This window comes from Chionomys nivalis, chromosome 12, assembly GCF_950005125.1.
Source record: "Chionomys nivalis chromosome 12, mChiNiv1.1, whole genome shotgun sequence".
In the NCBI taxonomy this organism is placed as follows: Eukaryota; Metazoa; Chordata; class Mammalia; order Rodentia; family Cricetidae; genus Chionomys; species Chionomys nivalis.
In genome coordinates this window covers 71,670,135-71,694,290 of record NC_080097.1, presented here as the reverse complement: position 1 = coordinate 71,694,290, position 24,156 = coordinate 71,670,135, and the positions used below count along the sequence as shown (strand labels likewise).

The 24,156-nt window shown below is 47.9% G+C and overlaps 2 protein-coding genes across 3 annotated transcripts; both read right to left on the bottom strand.

The window, feature by feature from the left end:
• Nucleotides 1-2,159: 2,159 nt before the first annotated feature.
• On the bottom strand, nt 2,160-9,762 carry Myoz1 (myozenin 1). Its single transcript, XM_057786331.1, has 6 exons — nt 9,674-9,762; nt 8,176-8,266; nt 6,540-6,718; nt 4,241-4,493; nt 3,731-3,896; nt 2,160-2,908 (listed from the first exon to the last, which is right to left on the bottom strand). The coding sequence occupies exons 2-6, from the start codon at nt 8,246-8,248 to the stop codon at nt 2,677-2,679; spliced, it is 903 nt and encodes a 300-aa protein (XP_057642314.1). The 5' UTR covers nt 8,249-8,266; nt 9,674-9,762; the 3' UTR covers nt 2,160-2,676.
• Nucleotides 9,763-12,807: 3,045 nt separating this feature from the next.
• Synpo2l (synaptopodin 2 like) lies at nt 12,808-20,623 on the bottom strand. Of its 2 annotated transcripts, XM_057786861.1 has the most exons (4): nt 20,431-20,623; nt 19,402-19,553; nt 18,490-19,004; nt 12,808-15,215 (listed from the first exon to the last, which is right to left on the bottom strand). In XM_057786861.1, the coding sequence occupies exons 1-4, from the start codon at nt 20,533-20,535 to the stop codon at nt 13,057-13,059; spliced, it is 2,931 nt and encodes a 976-aa protein (XP_057642844.1). In that variant the 5' UTR covers nt 20,536-20,623; the 3' UTR covers nt 12,808-13,056. The 2 variants fall into 2 exon arrangements, with proteins under 2 accessions (XP_057642844.1, XP_057642843.1); XM_057786860.1 differs by lacking the exons at nt 19,402-19,553; nt 20,431-20,623 and adding an exon at nt 17,056-17,135 and having other exon boundaries at nt 18,490-18,512.
• Between the last annotated feature and the right edge of the window lie 3,533 nt (nt 20,624-24,156).

The window sequence follows — 24,156 nt, the reverse complement described above, 5'->3', positions numbered from 1 at the left end:
AATTACCAGTGAGATTCAGCCTCCACTACCCAAAACACCCATTACTGGCTTTCTCCAGACTCCCTTATGCTGCTCGAATTTCATCTTCTAAATGAACTATTTCCATCCAGACCTTATATCAGGCATTTTAGGGAGGCATCCAAATGTACAAACCGTCTTAGGAAAATGCACATTACAGAGTTTAAAAAATGCTGGCAGGTCCCGAGCAGCTGGCAGCGGGAAATGCTGGCGGGTCCCGGAAGGGGGGCTGGCAGGCGGGTCCCGGTGCCCGTCCTGAGCAGCAGGGGAGGGCCCAGCCATGTGGTGCTGGGCTGGTCCCAGTGGGCTGGTGGGTGTGAGCAGGTAACCGTAGAAGGGACATGGGCAGACATAGTATTCAGAATAGAATTGAATATTTATTACTTAGAGGAAAGAGTGTGGGGGAAGAAGGAGAAGAGGAGGAGAGAGACAGAGAAGGGCCCGAGAGAGACACGCATGCGCCAAGAGGGGACAGAGAGAATCTAAGATGGCGGGAGGAGGGCAGGGGTCTCCGGGAGTGGGCATGGCTTGTCTCTTAAAGAGACGAAAACCATAACACAGAGTTTTGTTTAGATGGTTAAAGAACATTGAACTTCTCCAAAAGATGCTCCCCCACCCTCTCTCTTTTGGGATAGGATCTTAAGTAGCCCAGGCTGGTTTCTAAAACAAAAAAGGATTTAGTAGTCAAAACAAATTAGAAAAGTGACTTAATTCCAGCACTTGGGAGACAGAAGCACTGAATATTTCTGTGAGTTCAAAGCCAGCCTGGTCTACATAGTGAATTACAGGCCAGTGGGAGCTACATAAAGGAGTAAGCCTGAGATTTTAGGATGACCCTAAATTTGAAATTAATACAAAGACTATTGTCACTCATTCCTATTGCACTTTCATGGTTTCTTCAAACATGTGCTTTGGATACCACTAATCCCTAGCACCCTTAGGTTTTCCCTTGCTGTGCTCACACAGAACTAAGCAAACTATCACTATATCTGGTTTCTCCTACTTCTTTCTCAATTCTATATGGTCCCCTATTTAGTCCTTTTGGGATATATGTTTTTTATTTTTAGATTTATTTATGTGTATGATTGTTCTGACTGCATGTGTGTATATGCACCAAATTGATGCCAAGTGCCTGCAGAGGGATGAGAAGATAGCAGATCCACTATACTGGAATTACAGGTTGTTGTGAACCACAACATGGGTGCTTAAAACTAAACCCAGTCATCTACAAGAACAAGTGCTCTTAACTTCTCCAGCCCCGTCTAAGCATATATATATATATTATATATATATATATATTTATATATATATATATAATATATATATTCCCAAACTTCTCCAACCCTGTCTAAGCTTTTATGTATGTATTCCCAAACTTCTCCAACCCTGTCTAAGCTTTTATGTATGTATTCCCAAACTTCTCCAACCCTGTCTAAGCTTTTATGTATGTATTCCCAAACTTCTCCAACCCTGTCTAAGCTTTTATGTATGTATTCCCAAATTCACTCTGCTAGCATCCGAACTCTGGTCCTTTAGAAGAGCAGTAAGCGCTTAAACTACTGAGCCATCTCTTCAACTCCTCTGGTAACTTTAAACATGATCTTATTTCATGAAAATCAAAAGAACATTCACTTATTTTCCTTTTTTCTTTCTCTTTCTTTTTCCTTTTTTTGTTTTTGTTTTGTTTTTAAGACAGGGTTTCTCTGTGTAATTTTGGCTCTCTTGGAACTCACTCTATAGATCAGGCTGGCCTCAAACTCGCTGAGATCTGCCTGCCTCTGCCTCCCAAGTGCTGGGATTAAAGGCGTGCGCCATCACTGACCAGCTGAACCTTCACTTTCTTAACACTCCATTTTCCTTTCCTGGTGTTTCCTAACTTCTAATTGGCTACACAAAAAGATAACGAAGCCGGGCGGTGGTGGCGCACGCCTTTAATCCCAGCACTTGGGAGGCAGAGGCAGGTGGATCTCTGTGAGTTCGAGACCAGCCTGGTCTACAAAGGGAGTTCCAGGACAGGCTCCAAAACCACAGAGAAACCCTGTCTCGAAAAACCAAAAAAAAAAAAAAAAAAAAAAAAAAAAAAAAGATAACGAATACCAGTGCTGCCAACATTTATTTCCTAATCAGTGTACAATAGCTTCTCAGCTCTATACACATGTGGGCCAGCCTGTGGTTTTACACTTGAGAATTTATCTCATGTAATACTGAATGATGTGTCTTTGTTTATACCTGATGAATGTGGTTTTGTGGGTGTGGTTATGTAAGCAACCGAAGCTCACATATGGTCTTAAAGTCTGAGCAATGAATGTTTGATATTTAGCTCTAACTGGTCTTTGTTTATCATCAGTTTCAGTTTTCATCAGCCTTCAAATATCAGAGGAAGAATGAGTTCATTTCCTTGAAGTTTATTGACTGTTACCAGTGGCAGAGGAAATCCCATAAAAGAGCAGATTCCATATGGAACAGCATGATGGAACTCAGCTGGCGAGGAGGGATGCTTTGGAGTGGAAACTTGAAGGGTAGAAAGGCAACAGCTCCCACCCTTTACCCTCCATTGCCACAAGGACACTGGAGTAACAGTTGGGAAATCCTGTCCAGCATCCCCTCTCAAACTGGAACCAAAGAGGAGAAATGATGTGAATTCGAGGAGGAAACACTTCACAGCTCCTCTGTCTCTCCATCCAAGGGGATACCAATATCCACGCTGTAGTCTACAGGCTCCCCAGAGCTCAGCCAGGGAATAGGGGTTCGATTGAAAGAAGGCCTGTTGGAGAGGTTCTGGTTGTAGAGGACTAGGGGTTCACTCAGCAGAGGCCCCAGGTCAAACTTGGGCATCTGGAAGGTCATGCGCTTGGAGGCCTTCTCATATCCACCATAGGGTATTGCTGTCCTGAGAGGGGGACATGTTATATAATTAAGAATCAGAATCAAAGAAACAGTACTTTTTCCGTGAGCTATTACTCTGTTTTAAGGGACAAGAGTCTACAAAGTGTAGCTAGAGATTGCTTTTCTGCTCCTGGTTCTTCTCAACACCCCATATCCCTGGTTTGCTTATCCCTCCAAAGTTAGTGACAAATGGAGTCTGGTGGGCTCTGCGTGCTCTCACGGACAGTTGTGACACACACCGTCATTTTAGAAAAAGTGGCCCCAAATACTGGGGGCCCAATAGTATGAGACCATCGCAGATAATAATATTCTACCCCTTCAGCTCCACCCTCACTGCAAAGGGACAGTGGGGGGCCTGGCTGGGAGGAATTAACAACCAAATGCGAAGGCACTTTTGTAGCGCTCTCTCAGCCTGCTCTCACACAGATCGTCTCTCCATGGTCTACAACGCCCAGTTCTAAAACAGTAACTTGGAAAGGGACGTAGAGAAATAGAAGTACCCTGTAGGAAGAGCAATGAGATCGTCACCTTGAATTGTGTGGGAGCCAGAAGAAGCCTCCAACCACAAAATGTGCTAACCCTATTTTACCTTCAGAGAAACCAAAGCTAGAAAAAGCAGTGCCAAAACTGCTGACCAGTGAACTAACACAGATCTTGCTTCCCAACAAATCTTTCCTCTACCACATTGCTACAAGAGGCAAAAGAGCAGAGATCTTCCATGAAGATCCCATATCCTCATAGTCTTCTGAAACATTTAGCTATCATCCCATACCAAGTAAAACACAGCAAATACCACACAGTGGAATATGTCTTCCCAATACCCTACCTGTTGAAGGACTTATATTTGGGGAGTTCAGCTTTGGCCCCATATGCCAGTAGGTCAATACCAAGTTCCACTTTTTGCTGAGGGTCAACCCCCATGGCCCGATCCCATGGGGAAATATAAGTCTTGAACACAGTGATATGTTTTCCTTCTCCACCTGCCTGGTCACCTGGAAGCCATGAGAGAGAACATAAATCAAATAATAGCCGCTATTATTAGTAGTTAATGAAGGCTAACCCCGTATTCCACCACTAGGGAAGTTGCTGGGGCTAGAAGCCAGAGGTATAACATCCTGGGAATTGTATGTGGTTTATAACATAATGGTAGTCTGGGGTGAAATCTGTGACTGAATCTGAGAAGGCAGGAAAAAAACCTTAAAGATAAGGCTGTGGGTGGAACAGACACATTGATGTATCCTGGATACCTTCTGGGTCCAAGATGCCTTATTCTCCCTCTTCCCATACCCTAAATAGGTACCATTCCTAGAGACCAGATGTTTGTGAGAATGCTTGCCTGTTCCTGGCTCTCCAGTCCCTACTGTGCCAGGAGCTCCTCCTCTGCCAGCCTGGACCCCAGGACCACCTGCACCTCCAGCTCCGAAGCCAGAGCCCTGATGATGGTGGTGGTCAGAGCCATACTGTCCAGCAGAGCCACTGCCCCCAGCCTGGCCTCCTCCACTGCTGCCCTTGCCATAGGAGACCCCCTGGCCCTGGCCCGCTGTCTCCAGCTGTCCTCCCACTGTAGGAAGGAACTTCTGGAAGTGATCCTGGAAGGAAAACACAAAGCAGGAGGAAGGTTAGCAATGGGTATGTGAGATGCACAAAGAGAGAGGTATTCAGACAGGTAGGGGTGACTGGAGTCAATCTCAAATTGAGAGAAATCCTCTCTAATAACTGCATAGAAGATTGTCAGACTGAGGGAATTACTTTCCTCTAGAGGTTTCATTCCCTAATTATACCCTAGGGGAAGGCAGCTCATCTTCCACTCCCCCTTCCTATCCTGACAAGGCAAAGCAAACAAAGACATCTCCTCAACAAGAAACTGCAAGGATGAGTGTCTAGGGAGAAGCCAATTTTAATTTGAAAAAAAGCAAAAAGATCTCTGTCCCTTCCCCTCTCAGTGTGCCCAGCAGTGAGAACTGTCTTTCCCTACTCCTCCCTCCCTGTCCAGAGCTTTCTCACAGTGAAACTGCAGCAGGTGAAGCAGGGGAGGGTGGCCAAAAGGGCAACACTAGTTTTGGTTCCAAAGCCTAAAAATAACCCCACAAACTCCTTGAGGAGGCCTACCTTCCCAAGTAGTCCCATGCTCCACCCTGCTGTAACCAGACCCAGCCGAGAGGAGGGTCTGCTAAAGTTAGATATGGCCCACTCAGCACTTCGACTTTAATTCTGCATAAGGGCTAATGACAGACACTCCTGCCTTGGCCACATCTGTGCAGGCGTCTATTTCCACTGTCCCCCCAGCCACCCAGAGAAGGTGGAGGAGGAAGAAGAAAATGGAGCCAATCCCCTCCTCCTCGGCTGTAACGTCCTGTGCCTGGCCTTTCCCCAATCCCTTCTTCTCTTTCTTTGGAGAAGCCTGACTAGATGTGTGGTCTTAATGAAAGAGGGTTTAGTCCTCTCTTTGGCATCCTTAAAGAGGAGACTGGACTTTAAAAAAAAAAAAAGATTTATTCAACATGAAGACGGCTATAAAAACTCACTTCTAACATTGCCAGGCTTAACAAATTGCAGGCTACAACTTACGTTTTTTTTTTTTTGTTTTGTTTTGTTTTTTTTTGTAGTTTTTTGAGACAGGGTTTCTCTGCAGCTTTGGTTCCTGTCCTGGAACTAGCTCTGTAGACAAGGCTGGCCTCAAACTCACAGAGATCCGCCTGCCTCTGCCTCCTGAGTGCTGGGTAGATTACCATTTAAATTTCATGTTTGGGTATAGAACAATATTTTTAGTATAAATACACCCTATGTGTTTAATGGAACATGTTTACATTAAGAGAGTATGTGTTGTTTTTAAATTTAAAATATAACACACTTTTAATCTCAGCACTCAGGAGACAGAGGCAGGCAGAGCTCTGTGAGTCCGAGGCCAGCCTGGTCTACATAGTTCCAGGCTGGCCAGATTTACATGGTAAGTATCTATCTAAAAAAAAACTAATAATAAACCAGTTTATTTTATTATTCAAATCTTGTATTGTTTTTATGTCCAAAGTCTTACATGTTACAGGTAACATATTTACAGAAACTTTTCTCATACTCATTAGTAACCCTCCTCCCTAAGTCTCCTCAGTGACCCAGCTCATTGTATAAACCTGGAGGTCAAATTTAACTAGGTACTCTCTTTGGATTTTTGTTGGCTTGCTGTTTGCTTTGGGGACACTGGAAATGAAACCTAGGGTCCCGTGCATTCTAGGCACCTGCTTTGCCACTCAGATATACAGTCAGCCCCGAGATTCTGTAGTTTTTAATTCTTGTTTTATTTTTATGTCCCCAATATTACAGAAAGCATACTTTACTAAAAAAATATTTATTGTATCTTAACTTCAAAATAACTTCAAACCAGGTGTCCTATGTTTTATCTGGCAATGCTATTTTAATACTTATCCCCACTGGGGAGAACTTTTCTTCCTTTGGGTGCAGTACTCCTTGGCGTGCTCTGGCTCTAAGATGGGCACTAAGCTTCAGAAATGGACTGTAACCCCCACCAGAGCTGTTGGGAATGTAGTATGTGTTGGTGGACTTTGGGGAGCCTGGGGCCTGCTGAGCAGCTGTCAGGAAAGGCACTGGGCTGTGAGAGAGTGGCTCATGTCCATACTCACCATAGAGCTGTCGGAGAAAACATCCGGGTGGTTCTCATAGATAAATTTCTCCACCCGCATCTGCCGCAGCTTGAACATCTTGGAGCCTCGGTTGGTAAGCAGCGACAACTCCTCCAACATCACATCCCTTGGGACACTGATCTTCTTGCCCAGGTTCAGGCCCGAGCTTTCCCGTCCGCCTTGTTCAGAAGGTGTAGAAGAGGTGATAGAGAAGGAAAATTAGCTGGGCGGTGATGGTTGTGGTGGTGGCGCACGCCTTCAATCCCAGAACTCGGGAGGCAGAGGCAGGCGGATCTCTGTGAGTTCAAGGATAGCCTGGTCTACAAGGCTAGTTCCAGGACAGGCTCCACAGGCACAGAGAAACACTGTCCCAAAAACAAAACAAAACAATAAATAAATAAATAGAGAAAGAGGGAATTAAGGCTATCTGGACTCAGTAGAACCCCACCCCACAACTAAGTGTATAATCAAAGAGATCATTTAGGGGCAAGATGCTGATATCTGAGCAAGGTCTGTCTAGCTTACAAGAAGTTTTTGTTTGTCTTATTTGTGTATATTTTAATTTTTTAAAGAGTTATTTATGCTTTATGTGTATGAGTATTTTTTTTGCATGTGTGTTATGTGTACCACATGTGGCCTTGTGCCCACAGAGGTCAGAAGAAGGCTCAGATCCCCTGGAACTGCAGTTACTGATAGTTGGAAGCCACAGTGTGGGTACTGGGAACTGAACTTGGGTCCTCTTCTTCAGTCCCATGTGGGATATATGTCTTTGTGTGTGTGTGGAGAGAGAGAGGAAGAGAGAGGTGCGCGCGTGCGTGTGTGTGTGTGTGTAAGTGTGTGTGTGTGGGGGGAGAGTTTGAGACACGGTTTCACTATGTAACCTTGACAGGCCTGAAATTCACTATTAGACCAGGCTTGCCTTGAACTCACAAATTAGCCCATGAGAACTTTTGATTTCCTGGTTTGGAGTTAGGGAGAATATAAGGGAACAAGGGTTCGGAATACTAGAGTAGAGAGGTAAACAGGGCCAAAGGGGCATGGGCTTGGAATGGAAGAGAACAAGTATAAGGGACTATCATGGACTCTGCCAGTGGGGAAATTATAGCATGGGGAGGGGAAGCTGATAGGCCAACACCATGTGCAGCTGCCCATCTCTAAATACAGATCCTTGTGTTCTTTCCTTTTTCGATTCAGTGAACTCTGGCTCCAGAGGTATCAGATCTTCACGTTTGATAACTCATGTACATCCCTGGGGAGTATGCCTGTGCAGTTTCCTATTTTAAATGCTTACACAAGTTCTGTAGCACTTAGAAAGAAACGAAGAAGTTAACCATTTGGTGAGGCCTCGCTTGTGCCCTCACATATACCTCACTGAGCATGGGTCCTGTGGTCCTGGGCCTGAGCAGCGTAGCAGGGTATTGTTTCAGAGTAATCAGTGGAAAAGAGTTCTTCCTGCCTCTTTCTCCTTGCCCTTCTTACTCACCTCATCACTTCTGTCTCCCACACCCCCCAATGGGGCTGGAATTCCTCTTATATTTTCACTCAGACTTATAACCAGTCTTATGTAATTTCTGGGACTCCTGAGTCAGGGGTGCGCTTAAAAGTCCTGCATTAGGGAGCTACAAGCATGCCCTACCTCCAGTGAGTTCCATGATCAGCTTGCTGGATTTCCTCCTCTTGTTCGGGGCCGGGGTTCCCGAGAGCGGCATGGTGGAGATGAATTTGACCTGGAAGGAGTGGGAAGCAGGCTTGAAGGAAAGACGGAATGGGAAGGTGAATGTGGAGAGCATGTTCACTAATGGGAAGGGGAGTGTGGAGAGCATGCTCACTACAGCCAAGCAGTGCTTCTCTCTTTCTGTCTTTCCCTTCCCTTCCTTCCTTCCTTCCTTCCTTCCTTCCTTCCTTCCTTCCTTCCTTCCTTCCTTTCTTGAGATAGGATTTCTCTGTGTAGCCCTGGCTGTCCTGTGTCCTGGAACTTGCTCTGTAGACTAGGCTGGCCTCAAACTCAGATATCCACCTACCAAATTGGCATGTGCCACCACTTCCAGGCTTAGTACTCCTTAACTTGGGGTTATGGGCAAAATTTCTTGGGACTGTGTGTGTGTGTGTTTCTCCAGTGCTGAGGATTGAACTCAAGGCTTCACGCATGCCACACAGGTTCTCCATCACTGGGGTATGCTGTCCACTCTCAGGTTTTCACAGAAATGTGTTTTCCCCCAAAAAGTAAAACTCCACTGCCTTGGGGCTTGTTTTCTTTGGAATCAAAGTAGGTGGTAGAACTGCGCCCCTTTCCCTCCCTGTTATCAGCTTCTTATGCCCATTTTCCATAGATCCTATGTGGGGAAGCAGGAGCAGAGCTGGGGCTGAGGGCTGTGTAAGAGACAGCAACCCTGGCAGAGCAGTGCAGCCCAGTTTCCTGGGCCTGGCATAAATTTAAGGTCCTTATATATTTAGATGTCAGCCTACAGCTATGGCTCCAGACTCTGCTCTCCTCCCCAGCCTCCCTCAACGCCCAAGGGGATGAAGAAATGTTCTGCTAGTGTTGAGGAGATTCAGCCAAAACATTCTCCATAGGAAGGAGAGGTTGCTGTTCTTCCAGGAGGCCAACTGGAACATGGCCTGAGAGGTCATGGGTGTGTTCCTTGCTCCCTCAGGCACTCCTATCCCAAGCTGCAGACCTGGGGTGGAGAGTGAACTGAGGGCACTTGAGCACTGACAAAATGTCAGTTCAGCAATAACAAACATAGCAGCAGAGAATTGTGGGGGGCAGAAACATAGTGGTAAGATCCGGCTGTGGAGGGGACAAGCTAGGAAAAGATAGGAACTTCATTCTCTTCTTAACAATCATGCAGTTTTCTGTGGAGTTCTGTTTCCTAAGGACAACTACACTCTGCCAGCCTAGAGGGGTCTCAGGCCACCCCTTCCCATCTCTCAGGTACCTCCCCACCCATCTAGATTCCTCCCAACTCCTTAGGTCCCTTTCTTTCCAACTCTGTGGCTCCAACTGGACAGCTGGGAGCTGAGCAGAGATGAGGAGCGAGGTCACTCCTCCGGGATGGAGCACAATTGCAGACAAGGAGGTCAGAAGAGTGGGCTCCAGCCCCTTCGTGCCATACATAGAGGTACAGACTTACCAGTCGCTCAGTTGGTGGTCAGCTTGCCCTGGGGTCCAGCAGCTTGGGAGGCCTTGAGCTGCTGTGAGCGACTAGAGAACCTGAGCTGGGCAAGCGTAGGGGCAGCACCGGCAGTGGGGGAGGGATGGTGGTTATTAATAGAGACGATGAGCACAGGCAGCTCAAATGGCACAGGGGGTACTGAGACCCTGGAACCAAGTTCCTGCCCTCCTTGCCCGATGTTCAGGAAAGGGGAAGGCCTACAAGAATCTCTCACCAGGTTGTCTGAGCCAGAGATCAGTCTGCAGAGGATTGTGCCTCCTCTGCACCTTGAGCCTTAGATTCAAAGATGCATTTCAGGAGGCAATCTAAGGCAGAGGCAGAGAGGAGGAGGACAGTAAATGGCAGGTAAGATTAAGAGTAGGTAAAGGAAACAAAATAAAACCAGAAAATGTGATTTGTGGGCCACCCGGGGCCATGGCAGGCCAGGACCGGAGGAACCCATGGGTGTATTTGGGGCCGGAGGGATTAAAGCTCTAAGATTGAAGACAGGATGGAAATTTTTACAGTGGAGCTTTTAGACTTCTTGAATAGGTGGGCTTTTCTCTGAGGGTTAGATTTGGCAGGATGAGGAACCAATTTAGTCAAACCCAGAGCCGATGGTGTGGTGAAGGCCTGTCAGCCCCACTCCTTTTCTTTCTGGCGTCTTAGCACAGGGCTTCTCAACCTGTGGGTCGCAACCCTTTCATAGGACCCACACATCAGATCTTCTGCATACCAGGTATTTACATTAGGATTCATAGCAGTAGCAAAACTATAGTTATGAAGTAGTGACGAAAACAGCTTTATGGTTGGGTGTCACCACACATGAGGGATATAGTCTTAACAGGTGGCAGTGTCGGGAAGGTTGAGAAGCACTATCACGGGAGCTGCAGGAATACCCTGGACACTTCTTCATCTTCCGCTCATGGTCTGAAGCCAGCTGCTTTTGAACCTCTTGCCTTAATAGCTACCCTAAGGAAATGGCTTTTTTTTTTTTTTTTTTTTTGGTGTGGAGGGTTAACTTAGTAAACATATATTGGTGATACATGACTTTAACCCCACTACTCAGTACTTCCTACGTTTAAAGACAGCCAGGGCTAAACAGGACAATCTTGTCCCTCACCCTCCCAAAAGTTCATTTTTCACATGTGTTTTATTGTGCTTCATTCACATTCACCCCTCCTCCCAACCCCACGACCATCCCTTGTTCCCACGCCTTGTAGGAAGTGGTTTTCTGAAACTTTCAAAATGCATGGGTCCCTCTTGTCAGCTTCCGCCCCATCCTTCCTGACCACACCCTTCTGCCATCCTATTCTCGTTATGCTGATTGTCCTCCCCACACACCACAGCAGGTGGCCACTGCCCAGATCTTTCATCTTTGGTCCATTTCCTCCCAACCCAAGGAAACAGAAAAAAATAAATAAATAGTGAAAGGTAACTTTGTTATTACTACTACATTCTTGTCAAAACAAAACTCAAAGCCTGGTCGCCTATGACCAAATACCTGAAACAAACTATATGAAGACATGTTATTAGCCTGTGGTATCTCAACTCTTCCTTTGGAATCTCAGCTGCTAAACTTGGGAGCATCTGGTTATTGCCACAAACATGCCCCCTTCTGGTAAACTAAGTAATGACACTTTCCTTCTCGCATTCCAGTCAGTCCCTAGATTCTCTACTGTAGTCTCAAGCCACACTCTCTGGTCTGTTCCATACCACCCACACCTGTCATTGCGTTCCCTTTATGTGATTCCCAGAGAACATTTAACACAGCAACGTCCCCAGGGATCCAGGAAATGTGATGGCAAAGGGCTCCAAGAGCCTTACATTTGCTCTCAGTTGTGCAAGCTGAACTACACCTTGAAAGAATGAGCTTCGGAAGAAGAGGAAGAGAGGCTCGAGGAGAGAGTGTGGGGATGGGAAAGATGGGAAGGCAGGAGGAGAGACAAGATCGGCACAGTGGGCTAGAGAAGACCACAAAGCCATCAGAATTGGGCATAAAAACCAGAAGAAATGACAGCAACAGAAGGTGTGGGCATATGTTTTATTCTTGTGCACAAACCAAAGAATTGTGGTGCCCAATATTGGAAAGGAAAAGATAAACTTTGAGGCCAAATGGCAGGCATGGCTGGTGGTGGTCTTCATGGAAGGAGAGTCCTTACCCTTCTAGGACCAGAAATTAGGACCTGAAGCTGAACAGGAACAAAAGCTGGGCTTCTGGGGGTAGGGTAGGCCAAAAAAGAGGTTTGGGCCCAGTGTCTCCCTGCCTTTCCCAGATAGTCAGGGTAAGCTGCAGTCACGGAAGGTCAGATTCCCAGGAGGTAGCACGGCCACCAGCTCTACCATTCGGCACGCACCTTACACCGTTGCTCTGGCAAATGCTTGCATTCTCCTGAGCTCAGCCTGTCCCCTATGCTCCCTTACACATAGCTGGTCTCCCTCTTGGTCACATCACTCATTTCAGCCCTGCTCCTGGCTTTTGCCTCACTCTCCTCATGCACACTCTCTCTGTTCACCTCTTTTCTGTCTTCAGCGGTTCAGAAGAAAAGCTCTACTTTCTGGATACTGACTTGCTCAGCACAGGACCCGGCTTGCTAACTTCCGGAACCCCAAAGAAATAGAGTTCTTAGTTTTATTCCAGGTCTAGCTTGTATAACTCAGACCCATGAAACTTGTCAGACTTGTTAACATCACAGTGCTGTGTCCCTGCTACCGACAGCCTCTCTCGGGAGTTCTGCAGTTAAGCTCTTGTCCCTCACAAGACTCCCTGTGGAGCTATCTGGCCCTTCTAGTAGAAGGAAAAGAACTCCCCTCTTATCTTTGCCTCAAGAGAAGCTCACAGATATGGTTAATTCATGCCTTTCCAGAGCAGATCTTAGCCACACACATTTGCAAAAGTATGAGCACACACGCGTGCGTGCACACACACACACAGAGAAACACACACATACACACATACGCGGAGTGAGGAGTGTGGAGGGGCTCAGGACACGGTTCAGTTGCTTGCCTCGTGGTGAGCTTTTTGCCTGAGATCTCAATGGTCATTTTACAGTGCTCTTTTTGCCTAACACTAAAGTGCTGCCCACAGAGAGAAACACAAATGGGGCGGGGGGGGGGGGGGGGAGGAGAAACTGCTGAGACCTCTGGGTGGAGAAGCCAGAGATCCAGGCAGGGAAATATAGAGAAGATACCAAAGCAAAGATAATAGGTTAAAAAGCAGCAAGCAGCACAGAGTTGAGAAACTGAAGGGGAACACTATCTCTTGCAAGAGGCGATGCAGGGATAAAAAGCCGGTAGGACAAAGCAGAAGAAATGTCTGGGACTCTAAGTTCCATTACTTGGTCCTGGGGCCTCTTCCCTGTTCACTGATGCCCTGCCCCAGGCCTCCACACATGAGCCTGCAACCCTGTTCTGGTGGCTGAGAACCGGGGCCTAGCTACTTGGAAACCACAGGAGCTGGGGGTGGCAGCAAAGCTCCTGGGAGACTCTTGAGGATGGTCTGGGTTAGTGACAGGGGGTGAGGCCAGCTCTGCCCTCCAAATTGGTTCATCCAATGTGGTAGCCGCTCTGGGGGCAAGAACAGTGGGAACCAAGGGTTCTGCAGTGGGCTGGGGTGCCGGAGTGGAAAATCTGCGGATCTCCTGGACTCGGGCAGTTTTGGGAGGCCCTGAAATGGGGCCAGGAGTTGAAGGAACCTCATCAAAACAGAACATTGCAGTTTTGAGTTGGTATGGCTGATGCCGCATGAAATCCAGGGCCTTGATACCCTGTTTGGGAGTCGCCCGAGGACCCTGGGATTGGGCCTTATTGGGGAGAGTTCGGGCAGCTTGGGGAAAAAAGGGTGAGAGCAGTGGGTTGTAAGCAATAGGGGGTGGGGCACGGATGTTAGGTGAGTATTTCCACGATGGGGGCAGTGAAGGCGTGGGAGAAGGACTTCTAGGGCGAAGGCCAGGGTTAAGGCTACCGCCAGGTGTAGCCTCCACCACGTACCTGTCGGCACGGCTCTGCCGCTTGGCAAATAGCTCCCCACCCCTCCCCTGCAGCCTTGGGAGCTCCGGGATTCCAGCCATAGGGGTCGACCCATTCACTAGCCCATCAAGGAGCCCTTGAGAGGCGGGTTTAGGAGCCACAGGGGGTGGAGTCTTAGGAGTTGTAGGAGGTGGAGTTTTGGGAGCCATTGGAGGCGGGGTTTTCGGTGGCACTTGAGACAAGGTCTTGTAACTCTTGCCCCCTAGTGGCTGCATGAAGTTACAGGCTTCAGCTCCAAGGCTTAAAGCATCCTCCTCCGGACCAGATTCCACACCACCCGCCCGAGGTTTTTCATCCAGGTTCTGCACCAGCGATAGCAGCTCGGGGTTGGGCGAGTTCTTCGGCTCTTCCTTTCCAGGTCGGAACATCTGCTTCCGGGTGCCCCGGCGCCGGGCCTCCTGCAGGATGCCAGTGCGGGCAGCTGGCACAGAGATGCGCTGCTCCCGAGCGCTGGCAGACCCGGGGGCCGCGGTTCCAGGCGCCTCCGGGCGCACAGAGCTTCTCAGAGGCGCCGACAAGAAGATGGAAGCGGTGGAGGTCATGGCAGCTGCGCTAGCAGGAGCGGGAGGCTCTGGGGCGCCTCCCGGTGTAACGGGCCTGCTCGGGGCTGGGATGTACAGGGAGCTAGTAGCGGTTACGGGACCGCAGGAGCGTGGGGTGCTGGGAGCCCCGGAGACGGGCGTGTGGCCAGGCACTCCCGTGATGAAGCTGGGCAGAGGGGTGGGCCCCTGCAGAGGGGCTGTGAAGGGGGACGGGGCGGGGTTGGTGGCTCCCAGGCCTTCGTTCACCCTCTTAGGGGCTAAAGGTCTGAAAATCACTGAGGTGGTACCTGACCTTTGTCCTTGTAAACCTGGGGTAAAAGGCCTCGCTGACCTGTTAAAGATACTTGGCGCTGGGCTTGGGGCTCCACCATCCGGCAAGAAGGGGCTAGGGCTGACTGCAGGGGCCGGCAAAGGGCTGAGTGGGTGCACAGCTGCCTCTGGGGGAGCACTCTGAGCTCGAGGTGGTGACTGCAGACCTTGCCCATTTTGCATGGCTGCTGAGCCCACCTGAGCCAAATCCTGGGTGCAGGAGGCTGTCCGTTGGCGCTGCTGTTCAAAGAGCTGGACCCCTCGCCCAGAGACCTCGCTCAACTGCCCTCCCAGCCCGGAGCTCTCTGTTGTTCCTGAGCCAGCCCTGACCAGCTCCATGTCCAGATAAGGGCTGTCCCAGTCGGACTGATTAGTAAGGCTGCGGGCGTCTGAGAAGGCCTCTTCGTCCAGCTCCGACTCACTCGTTGGGGGGAGGCCGTCCTCCTCCTCTGTTCCTGTCCCAGCTGCAGCCCCAAAACTCACTAGGGTGTACTTCTTGGCTCTCTGCCGCCGTTTCTTAAACATGAGCACCCCCTTGGAGTGAGGATTGGGGGCTGCTGTTAGCAGGGATGCAATGGTCCGGCATTTGGTCTTGGCCTCCTTCACGCTCTTCTCCTGGAGACTTTCTGCCCGTTGCAGTTCTGAGGAGGAGATCAAGAGGTAATCAACCCTATTCTAATTCTGCTCCTCAAAGCTCTGACCTCCTGTTTTTTCGCTGAAAGGAACCACAATGTCTCTTGCCTGTGGCAAAGTCCTCTGACTCGGCGGCAGACTGGAGGGGAAAAGGTGAAATCAAGGACAGGACACGGCCCCCTCTGTTGCACTCACGTTTTCCAGGAAATGAGCCTTATCCACGCCACACATTCTTCACCTGCCTCCCATTCCTGACTGGCAGTGGAGTGGGGGAGGGGTTATTCTAAGACAGGCAGGACCCATCCCGGAGAGAAAAGTTAAGAAGGGACACTTCTCCCACCCTACTATGTAAATGGATTCCTCACACCTACTACTCCTATAACCAGGACACATAGATTCCTTTTATCACAGGGCCTCTCTACGTGTCCCTTGCTGTCCTGGAACTCGCTGTGTAGACCAAGTTGGCCTCAAACTCACAGAGATCCAGCTATTGCTGCCTTCCAAGTACTGGGATTAAAAGTGTGCACCTCTGTGCCCAGACCAACACACAGGCTCTTAATGAGGCCCTTCGTTCACAATTCACAAGTTCACATCATAAACACTCTAGAAGTAGCTCCTCTACCGCGTTAACATCAGTCTCCTGAAAACCAGCTCGGGACACATTTTCTCCATTGAACTTTCATATTCACAATTGTCCCAGCTTACGTACTCATCAGTTCATTTATACCTATACCCTCATACAAACACAGAGTTGCAAACACATCTGTCAAATACATGTTCCAGGTAGGACTTCCCAAAGTTTTTCCCGTAGAGACTCTGGTTTAGTGTCGATAGGATTTTAGAACTGACCTTGGCCCTCCTAACTGCTAGAATGCTCCTTTCCATCCAAGCTGCAGGTCAAGCCAAAGCGCTGCTCTCCAAGGCAAACCCCTACGTCTTTAGGGGATTTCAAGGCCAGCAGGTAAATATATTCTCCTTTCTCACAAGTTGGTGTTGGCTCTGGGGTAGACAGCTTTGGAGGCCAGAACTGTTTCCTTTCCCATTTGCCCAGCCTTTCAAGTAGAGATCTCAAAAGAGGAGCGTACCTTTAGGTGGGCATGAGAAGATCTGTGTGCTGAGGAACCAGGGCAGGACTTCATATGCCACGTGGGGCCTGAGTAGGTGGGGCCGGGAAATAGGAAGGGCTGCCCTGCTATAGACCCCGCCCTGGACATGGATACTTTCTGGTCTGTGATCCCCAGTTCCTCCTGGAAAATTCTTGACATTCCATCTACTTTTCTTCTCAAGATACCAAGCTGCTTTCTAATTAGGGTCCTCATTCCTTTCATCCCCACGTGTATAACACAGAATAGTATTATGCATGAGAGAATAGACACAGGAGTCAGACTTTAGTTTTGGGAGAATTACTTCATCTCAGCCGTTTACCTTCCTGTGCACAGTGAGATGAGTAAACAGCATTGATATGCTGCCAGGGCCCACGTGAACAGCCATTACGCTGTCCTGATGTAAGCTGCCCCTGTACAACAACACAAAGTGTTCCCACATATCTTCTCCCAGATCTGCACGTACATGTCTCCATGTATCACAGGGCACTCCTGCTTCTCTCTCTTCCTATGAGTGTGCCACAGCTCGTGTGGTCATAAACCCCCTGCCATGTAGTCTTAGCATCAACCCATTCTGAGGAAAGGGTGGTGACATTTTCCTGAAAGAATGAGGGAAAGGACAGCAAAAAAAAAAAAAGAGAGGATAAGAGAGTGTGGCCTTTCCCAACAACCACCCTTCCTACACTGCTGAGACACTGCCCTCCACTCTAACCCCAGCACTCCCTTAAGTGGGGTAGGGTAGTACCTGCATAGAATGGGTCTTGGAGCTCAGGAACTGGGTCTTTGTCGCAGTTGGCTTGGCTGAGGGGTTCAATGGCTTCCATGCTGAGAAAGGCAGTGCTGGCTGGAGCAGGACCAGCCTGAGTCACCCCCAAGGCCTTTTAAAGCCCCTTTGTCTTGTCTCCAGAGCTGGCAGCTGAATGAACTCACTGAGCTGTTTTTAGAACCTGTCCCCCTCCCAACTTCTGGTGTGACAGACGTGGGCACCTGCCTCCCCTTCCCCTCACCCCATCCCCTCTGTACTGTGAGGTCTGCTTGGCTAAAAATAAGCCTGAGCCACTAAATAGAATCTTGTCCAGCATGATGGGAAGGGAGGGGTGCTAAAATGAGAATTAGGGATAAGTATGGGATCTTGAACATGCATTTGGAATTTCTTTGTAGGATATGGGAACACTCTTAGTATATCAGACTATAAGCTCCCACATGTTTAGCCTCTATGCAAATCCAAAGACAGAATTCCTTGAATGAGAATCAGAATGGTGAAGAGAGAACAGATAACCAGAGAGAGCGAGTCCCGAGAAAAGACAACAGATAACCAGAGAGAGCGAACCCTGAGAAAAGGGAGAACAGGTAACCAGAGAGAGCAAGTCCTGAGAAGAGAGAATCCTGAGAAAGAGAACAGATAACCAGAGAGAGCGAATCCTGAGATTTCAGAAATGACAGAAAGGAAGTCTATGGAAACAGGATGGGAGGTGTAGGACAGAGAGAAACTTCACTAGATTCCATTCTGTAGCTCACATCAAAATAGCAAGAACCTAGTCGGGTGGTGGTGGTGGCTCAGGCCTTTAATCCCAGCAGCACTCAGGAGGCAGACGCAAGTGGATCTCTATGAGTCTGAGGCCAGCCTGGTCTACAAGAGCTAGTTCCAGGATAGGCTTCAAAGCTACAAAGAAACCCTGTCTCGAAAAACAAAACAAACAAATAAAAACAAAAATTCCTTCCCAACTTCCTTGAGGTCTCATGATTACTCCCAACACCCCGTTAGTCCCCAGAGATCCCAATGAACTCACAAGTGTCAAAAGTATCATTCATACTGTGCCCACAATTAACACTGTGCAAAGCCCCTAGAGCCGCGGCCTGCTTTCAGGTTCCCTGCCTGGAACTGTCCTTTCTCTTCCCTTCATCCTGCCATCTAGCAAAACCACCACCATCACAAACGTCAGGCCCTCACCATTTTACCTCTATTGTCTGTTCTTGGTTTGAGCCACTAAGCCATGTAAAAATAACAGTTATAAGATAACTAGGACCCTGAGTAAAATAATTCTCCTCTTCCTCATTACTTTCTCAACTTGTCCCAAAGACTGCTTCCAGGGAAAATGAGGTAGATAGGATATGTGGATGTGAAGGCACAGACTTAGGACTCGGATCCTGATTGAGAACAAAAAAATCAGGCACTCACTGGCTTGCTTGGCCTTTTGGGTGTAGGTGGTAGTAAGATCTTCTCCCACTGGGTGAGGGACAGGACCCACCATAGGGATGAGATGAGGACCAGGCCGGAGTGGACCATGGGGTAGTAGAAGTGCTTCTGCAGGTGGTGGCTGAAGGGCTGTTCCTTCCTCCCAAGATGGGGAGCTCACACGGCTGTCACCCTGGCTGGGAGAGCCAGTTTTAGCAGGTACTGGTTCTGCAGGACTGTCAGACAGGTACACCTCATCGGGTGTGGCTCCTGGAGGGACAGGCCTTGTGGGACCTCGGCGGCGGGTTCGGCGGGGTTTCTCCTGTGTGGCAGGGCCATCAACATCACTGTCTGTCTCTCCATAGTAAGCTTCACTGTCAGGAGGTGATCGAAGACTCCCAGGCTGAAAAGCCTGGGGAGCAGGAGCACCTGGGGGCTCCGGACTCAGCGGAGATAGGGGTGACAGCACTTGAAGCTCCCCTGGAGATGGAGATCTCACAGACCCTTCATCTGCTACCCTGCATGGAAAAGATGAATTTGAAAGAGGGTCTAATGGTTACAGGACTAACAGCTCTAGGGGGGATCTGGAGGGATGAAGGAGCAAGGCAGGGGAGAAAGGATACTGGCATACCGCTGGAGTAGGTGGGCTAGGAGAGAGGGATCTGACGACTTTGAGGAAGATGTGATAAGGAACAGGCAAGGATTGAAGTCCACCGGACATTCAAATACCTGCTCGACACCCCATCCCTCAGTTGCAGATACATTCCATTGGGATGTATATACAAATATTCTTCAGCAGAAAAAGTAACCAGAAATAGGTACGTATTAGTTACCGAAGTCAGGTCAGTGAGACATAGAGCTGAGAGAGGCAAGATGAGACACAGGCTAGAGAAAAAGGAGGAGAGGACTTCATACCTCCTCACAGTGAGGACGAGCTGATGTCCTGAGGCATCAATGAGGGTCATGGCACTGGCATGGGAGAAGTTTGTGCAAGAAACTCCATTGATCGCCAAGAGCTGGTCCCTCTCTCGGAGTCCTGCTCTTCCAGCCTGGCTCCGTCTTCGGATCTAAGATGTTGGAGGAGAGATTGTGGATCATGGAGAGCTCCAATGAGAGTGGAATGAAAGGACAAAAAGGGCTTTCTTGTTGTTGTAGAGCAAATAGGGTAAGGAGATGTCTGGGGCGCAACTAAAAAGGCCTGCCTAGAGGTATTCTGGGAGATTGTGACACAGGGCTATCATTTATTGAGTTCTCCCTGAATGTTAGGCACTGCACTGTATGAAATATTGCACCTAATTCTTAGTTTATACAGTTGGTACTATCATTACCCACGTTTTACAGCCCAGAAAGCTAAGCCTTTAAGGTAAAACTGTAAGGCTGATGACTTAATCAGCAAGTCTAGCACCTAATCTTGCCTAGTAAGAAAATGGATATGACTTAGGGAAAGAGGAGCATTGAAGGCATTGGCAGGGCAGGGTAGGGCAGGGCAGGGCAGGGCAGGGTAGGGCAGAGCAGGGTTGGGCTGGGCTGGGCTGGGAGAGACTGCCTTAGCTTGTCACACATCAAATTAGTCAGAGAGAAATGAGAACCTTCCCTACATTCCTGAAGTTTGGAATAGAGAAGCTCACACACATAGGGGAGCAAATACTGGATGAGCAGACTCAGTCTCTTCTCCCACAGTGCTAAAGCAGGGCCTTCCTTTTGCTCTGCTCCCTGAAACCAGAATTGTCTTTGCTTCTAGTCCTCCAGGAGCTTGTGGGCACAGTCTGCTCCCCTATAGCCTTGAGCATGCTCACCTGCCCACCTGCCCACCTGCCCACTACCTCTTCTTCACAACCTCCCACGCTGCCCACCCCCACCGGCCCAGAAGGCCACCACATGACTCTTCCCAAGTTCCCTTAGGTTCCCTTTTTATGAAATATCACTTTAGGGGCTTTCCCTTACCTTGGATACCTGTAAAGGTTTCTTCTGTTCAGCCCCCCCCTGAAGCCGGAAGCCCCAGGGTGCTCCCCCTGCTAATGTGACCTGTACCTCCTCCTCAGCACCCATTGCACAGCTTGGCCCGTGACCTCCGGAGTTTGGACAGTGTCCCTTAGAGACAAGTTGAGGTGCTGGTACCCCGTCCGGCCTGCCTATCTGGCTGTCTTGCTTCTGCCGACCCAGGCCTACACACACACACACACATACACACACACACACACACCACACGCCATAGGCAGGCAACTTGGGCCTTGGATCAGTACAGTCCAGTACACATGTCCTGTCAATCACAGGTTGCTTAAAATAGTTGCCGGCTGTACTCTTCTCCCTCCCCCAGCTATTTTACTCCTAAAACTAATTATAGTACAAACTCCTGCCCTCCATGTCCTCCCTTCTGCACAGGCCTTTTTAGCCAGGGCTCAGTATCAGATCTGTGGGACTTTTGACTAAGTACAATCTTTCAGGCACCATACCTTCTCTAAAACCCACTGCACAGTGAGAGCAGGAAAGAGGATTCAGCCCCAGAGTTGGCAAGAAGTGACAGGGTCTGCTCCCTAAACTCCTTAGGGAAGAATGCCGCTTTGAATTTACTATTGAACCCGAACCTGCTTGTGCACTGCACAAATTGTGGAAAGCATGACTTTTGTGAAAGAATAAGAGTTTAATACCAGCCCTCGAGAGACAGAGTCAGGTGACTCTCTGAGTTCCAGACCATCATGGTCTATAGAGCAAGTTCCCAGACAACCAGGGCTACACAGAGAAATCTTATCTTGCAAAACAAACAAAAAGAGTAAGTTTATACATCAAATGGCCAGATATGAGGAAGCGACAGACCCAAGCCTCAAACCTTCCTCCAGGGGCTGGAGAGATGGCTCAGTGATTAAGAGCACTGACTGTTCTTCCAGAGGTCCTGAGTTCAATTCCCAGCAACCACATGGTGGCTAACAGCCATCTATAATGAGACCTGGCGCCCCCTTCTGGAAATGCGGGCACACATGGAAGGAAAGCTGTACATATAATAAATAAATAAATCTTTAAAAAAGAAAAAAAAAAAACCTTCCTCCAGAGGGAGGAATATGTATAAGTTAAAGACATCTGTTAGATGTCTCAGCATTTCAAGCTTGACACCCGACCTGAGTTCTAGCCCTGGAACCCACAAGACATGGTGGAAAGAAGAAACTGACTCCAAAAGTTGTCCTCTGCCCTCCACACATACCTTGGAGCACTTGAAAAAGAGCAGCAGGACAGTCTGAGGTTGGGGAAAGGTGACTGGTGGTGAAGCAATCAATGGGTTCTCTGCACATTTCCCCCTGTGACAGTAGGGATTGAATCAGGCTTGTGTGCACCATGTGAGAAAGCTGGAGTTCTGAGCTATAGCCCAGCCTTTATAGTTCTCTGTCAGATTCATGTATGTTTGACTCTCTGATATCAAGCAACCACTCACCACACATTTGCAAAGCCCAAGTGAAGAGTCGGTTATTTCCATAAAGCAGCCTTCAAGCCCTGGAAGGGGAGGTAACCCACAAGACTGTTAGTATTATTTCAAGTTTTTTTTTTTTTTTTTTTGATTTTCGAGACAGGGTTTCTCCGTAGCTTTTTGGTTCCTGTCCTGGAACTAGCTCTTGTAGACCAGGCTGGTCTCGAACTCACAGAGATCCACCTGCCTCTGCCTCCCGAGTGCTGGGATTAAAGGCGTGCGCCACCACCGCCCGGCAAGACTGTTAGTATTATGACCCACATACTGTTTTCGACAGCAAGGCTAGTGGGAGACTAATAAGCCACTGCTTGGCTGTGTAATTTCAAAAACTAGTGATTTAGTGTCATTGAGATGGCTTAGTGGGTCAAGCTCTTCCTGTGCAAGCCTGACAACCCGAGCTTGATCCTTGGGAGCAGAGTGGAAGGAAAAACTGTCCTCTGACCTCCATATCTGAGTAGTGGCGGGAGTGTGTCAACACTCTTGCAGACATGTCACAAAAAATAATACAGGTTTTTTTTATATTTATTTATTTATTATGTATACAATATTCTGTCTGTATGTATGTCTGCAGGCCAGAAGAGGGCACCAGACCTTATTACAGATGGTTGTGAGCCACCATGTGGTTGGTGGGAATTGAACTCAGGACCTTTGGAAGAGCAGGCAGTACTCTTAACCACTGAGCCATCTCTCCAGCCCCCAATAATACAGTTTTAAATTAGTGACAAGGAACTAAAAATAAGTGATCCAAGGTGGCTGATGCAGGTGTGCATCAGTAGTAACTGTATGGAAATCTGTCTGTCCACTACAGGACTGGGTACTAGGTGCAGGAATTTTGATCATTTCTGATTCAGTTGTTTTGATACATCTTTCTACTTCTTCCTAAAAGCCTTTTCTGGTCATTTTCCAGCTTCTCCCCGATAGGATTAATCCTTCCTTGGACGACATAGGTATCTTGTGCACACTTCCATTTTTCAGCCGATCATGTAGATTATCTGCCTCCTAGATCATTAAAAAGTTGAAGGCAGGGGCTGGAGAGATGGCTCAGAGGTTAAAGAGCATTACCTGCTCTTCCAAAGGTCCTGAGTTCAATTCCCAGCAACCACATGGTGGCTCACAACCATCTGTAATGAGGTCTGGTGCCCTCTTCTGGCCAGAGGGCATACAGACAGACAGAATATTGTATACATAATAAATAAATATTTAAAAAAAAAAAAAAAAAAAAAAAAAAAAAAAAAAAAAAGTTGAAGGCAAGGAATGTGTGCTGATGTAGTCTACAATTTGACTTTTTGCTTTGTTTTTCTTTTGAGGCACAGTCTCATGTAACCCAAACTGGACTCTGAACTCTTGATCTTCCTGCCTCCACCTCCCAAATCACACGTTGTATGTTATTATATTCTGTATCTCAGGCTGTTCTCAGTAAATGTTTGCTGAGCTAAATTACTATCACAATACAAAAGGGGGAGAGGCTATGGAAACATGGTCAGAGATGTGTGTGTAGACAAGCAACTGTTGATATCATTAAAATCTCTACTTGTTTCTAGGTTTCCACTGCACAGATGTGTCCTACATTTTGGAACCTCTTTCTGTTACAAAACATAACATGATCATGCTGTAACTGATTAACAGTGGGTAAGGTTTGTGGAATAGCTCTTCTGCTGGTGTGATAAAAGCTATCTATCTTGGTTATGATATACTTATAAAAATCAGAATTTAGCCAGGCAGTGGTGGTGCTTTAATTCCAGCACTCAGGAGGCAAAGGCAGGGTGATCTTTGTGAGTTCGAGGCCAGCCTGGTCTACAAGAGCTAGTTTCAGGACAGGCTCTAAATCTACAGAGAAACTCTGTCTCAACCCCCTCCCCCAGTCAGAATTTAGAGTTAGAAGAACAATATCTGAGTTCTTGTTACTCTATTGTTTATCACTATAATTTTTAAAAAATATTTATTTATTTATTATGTATACAATATTCTGTATGTATGTATGCCTGCAGGCCAGAAGAGGGCACCAGATCCCATTACAGATGGTTGTGAGCCACCATGTGGTTGCTGGGAATTGAACTCAGGACCTTCGGAAGAGTAGGCAATGCTCTTAACCTCTGAGCCATCTCTCCAGCCCCCTTATCACTATAATTTTATAACTTGACTATCAGTTTTAAAAAAATCTAGATATCCCTCATTGACTATTCAAATATTTATATTATTTTTAAATTCTGTGT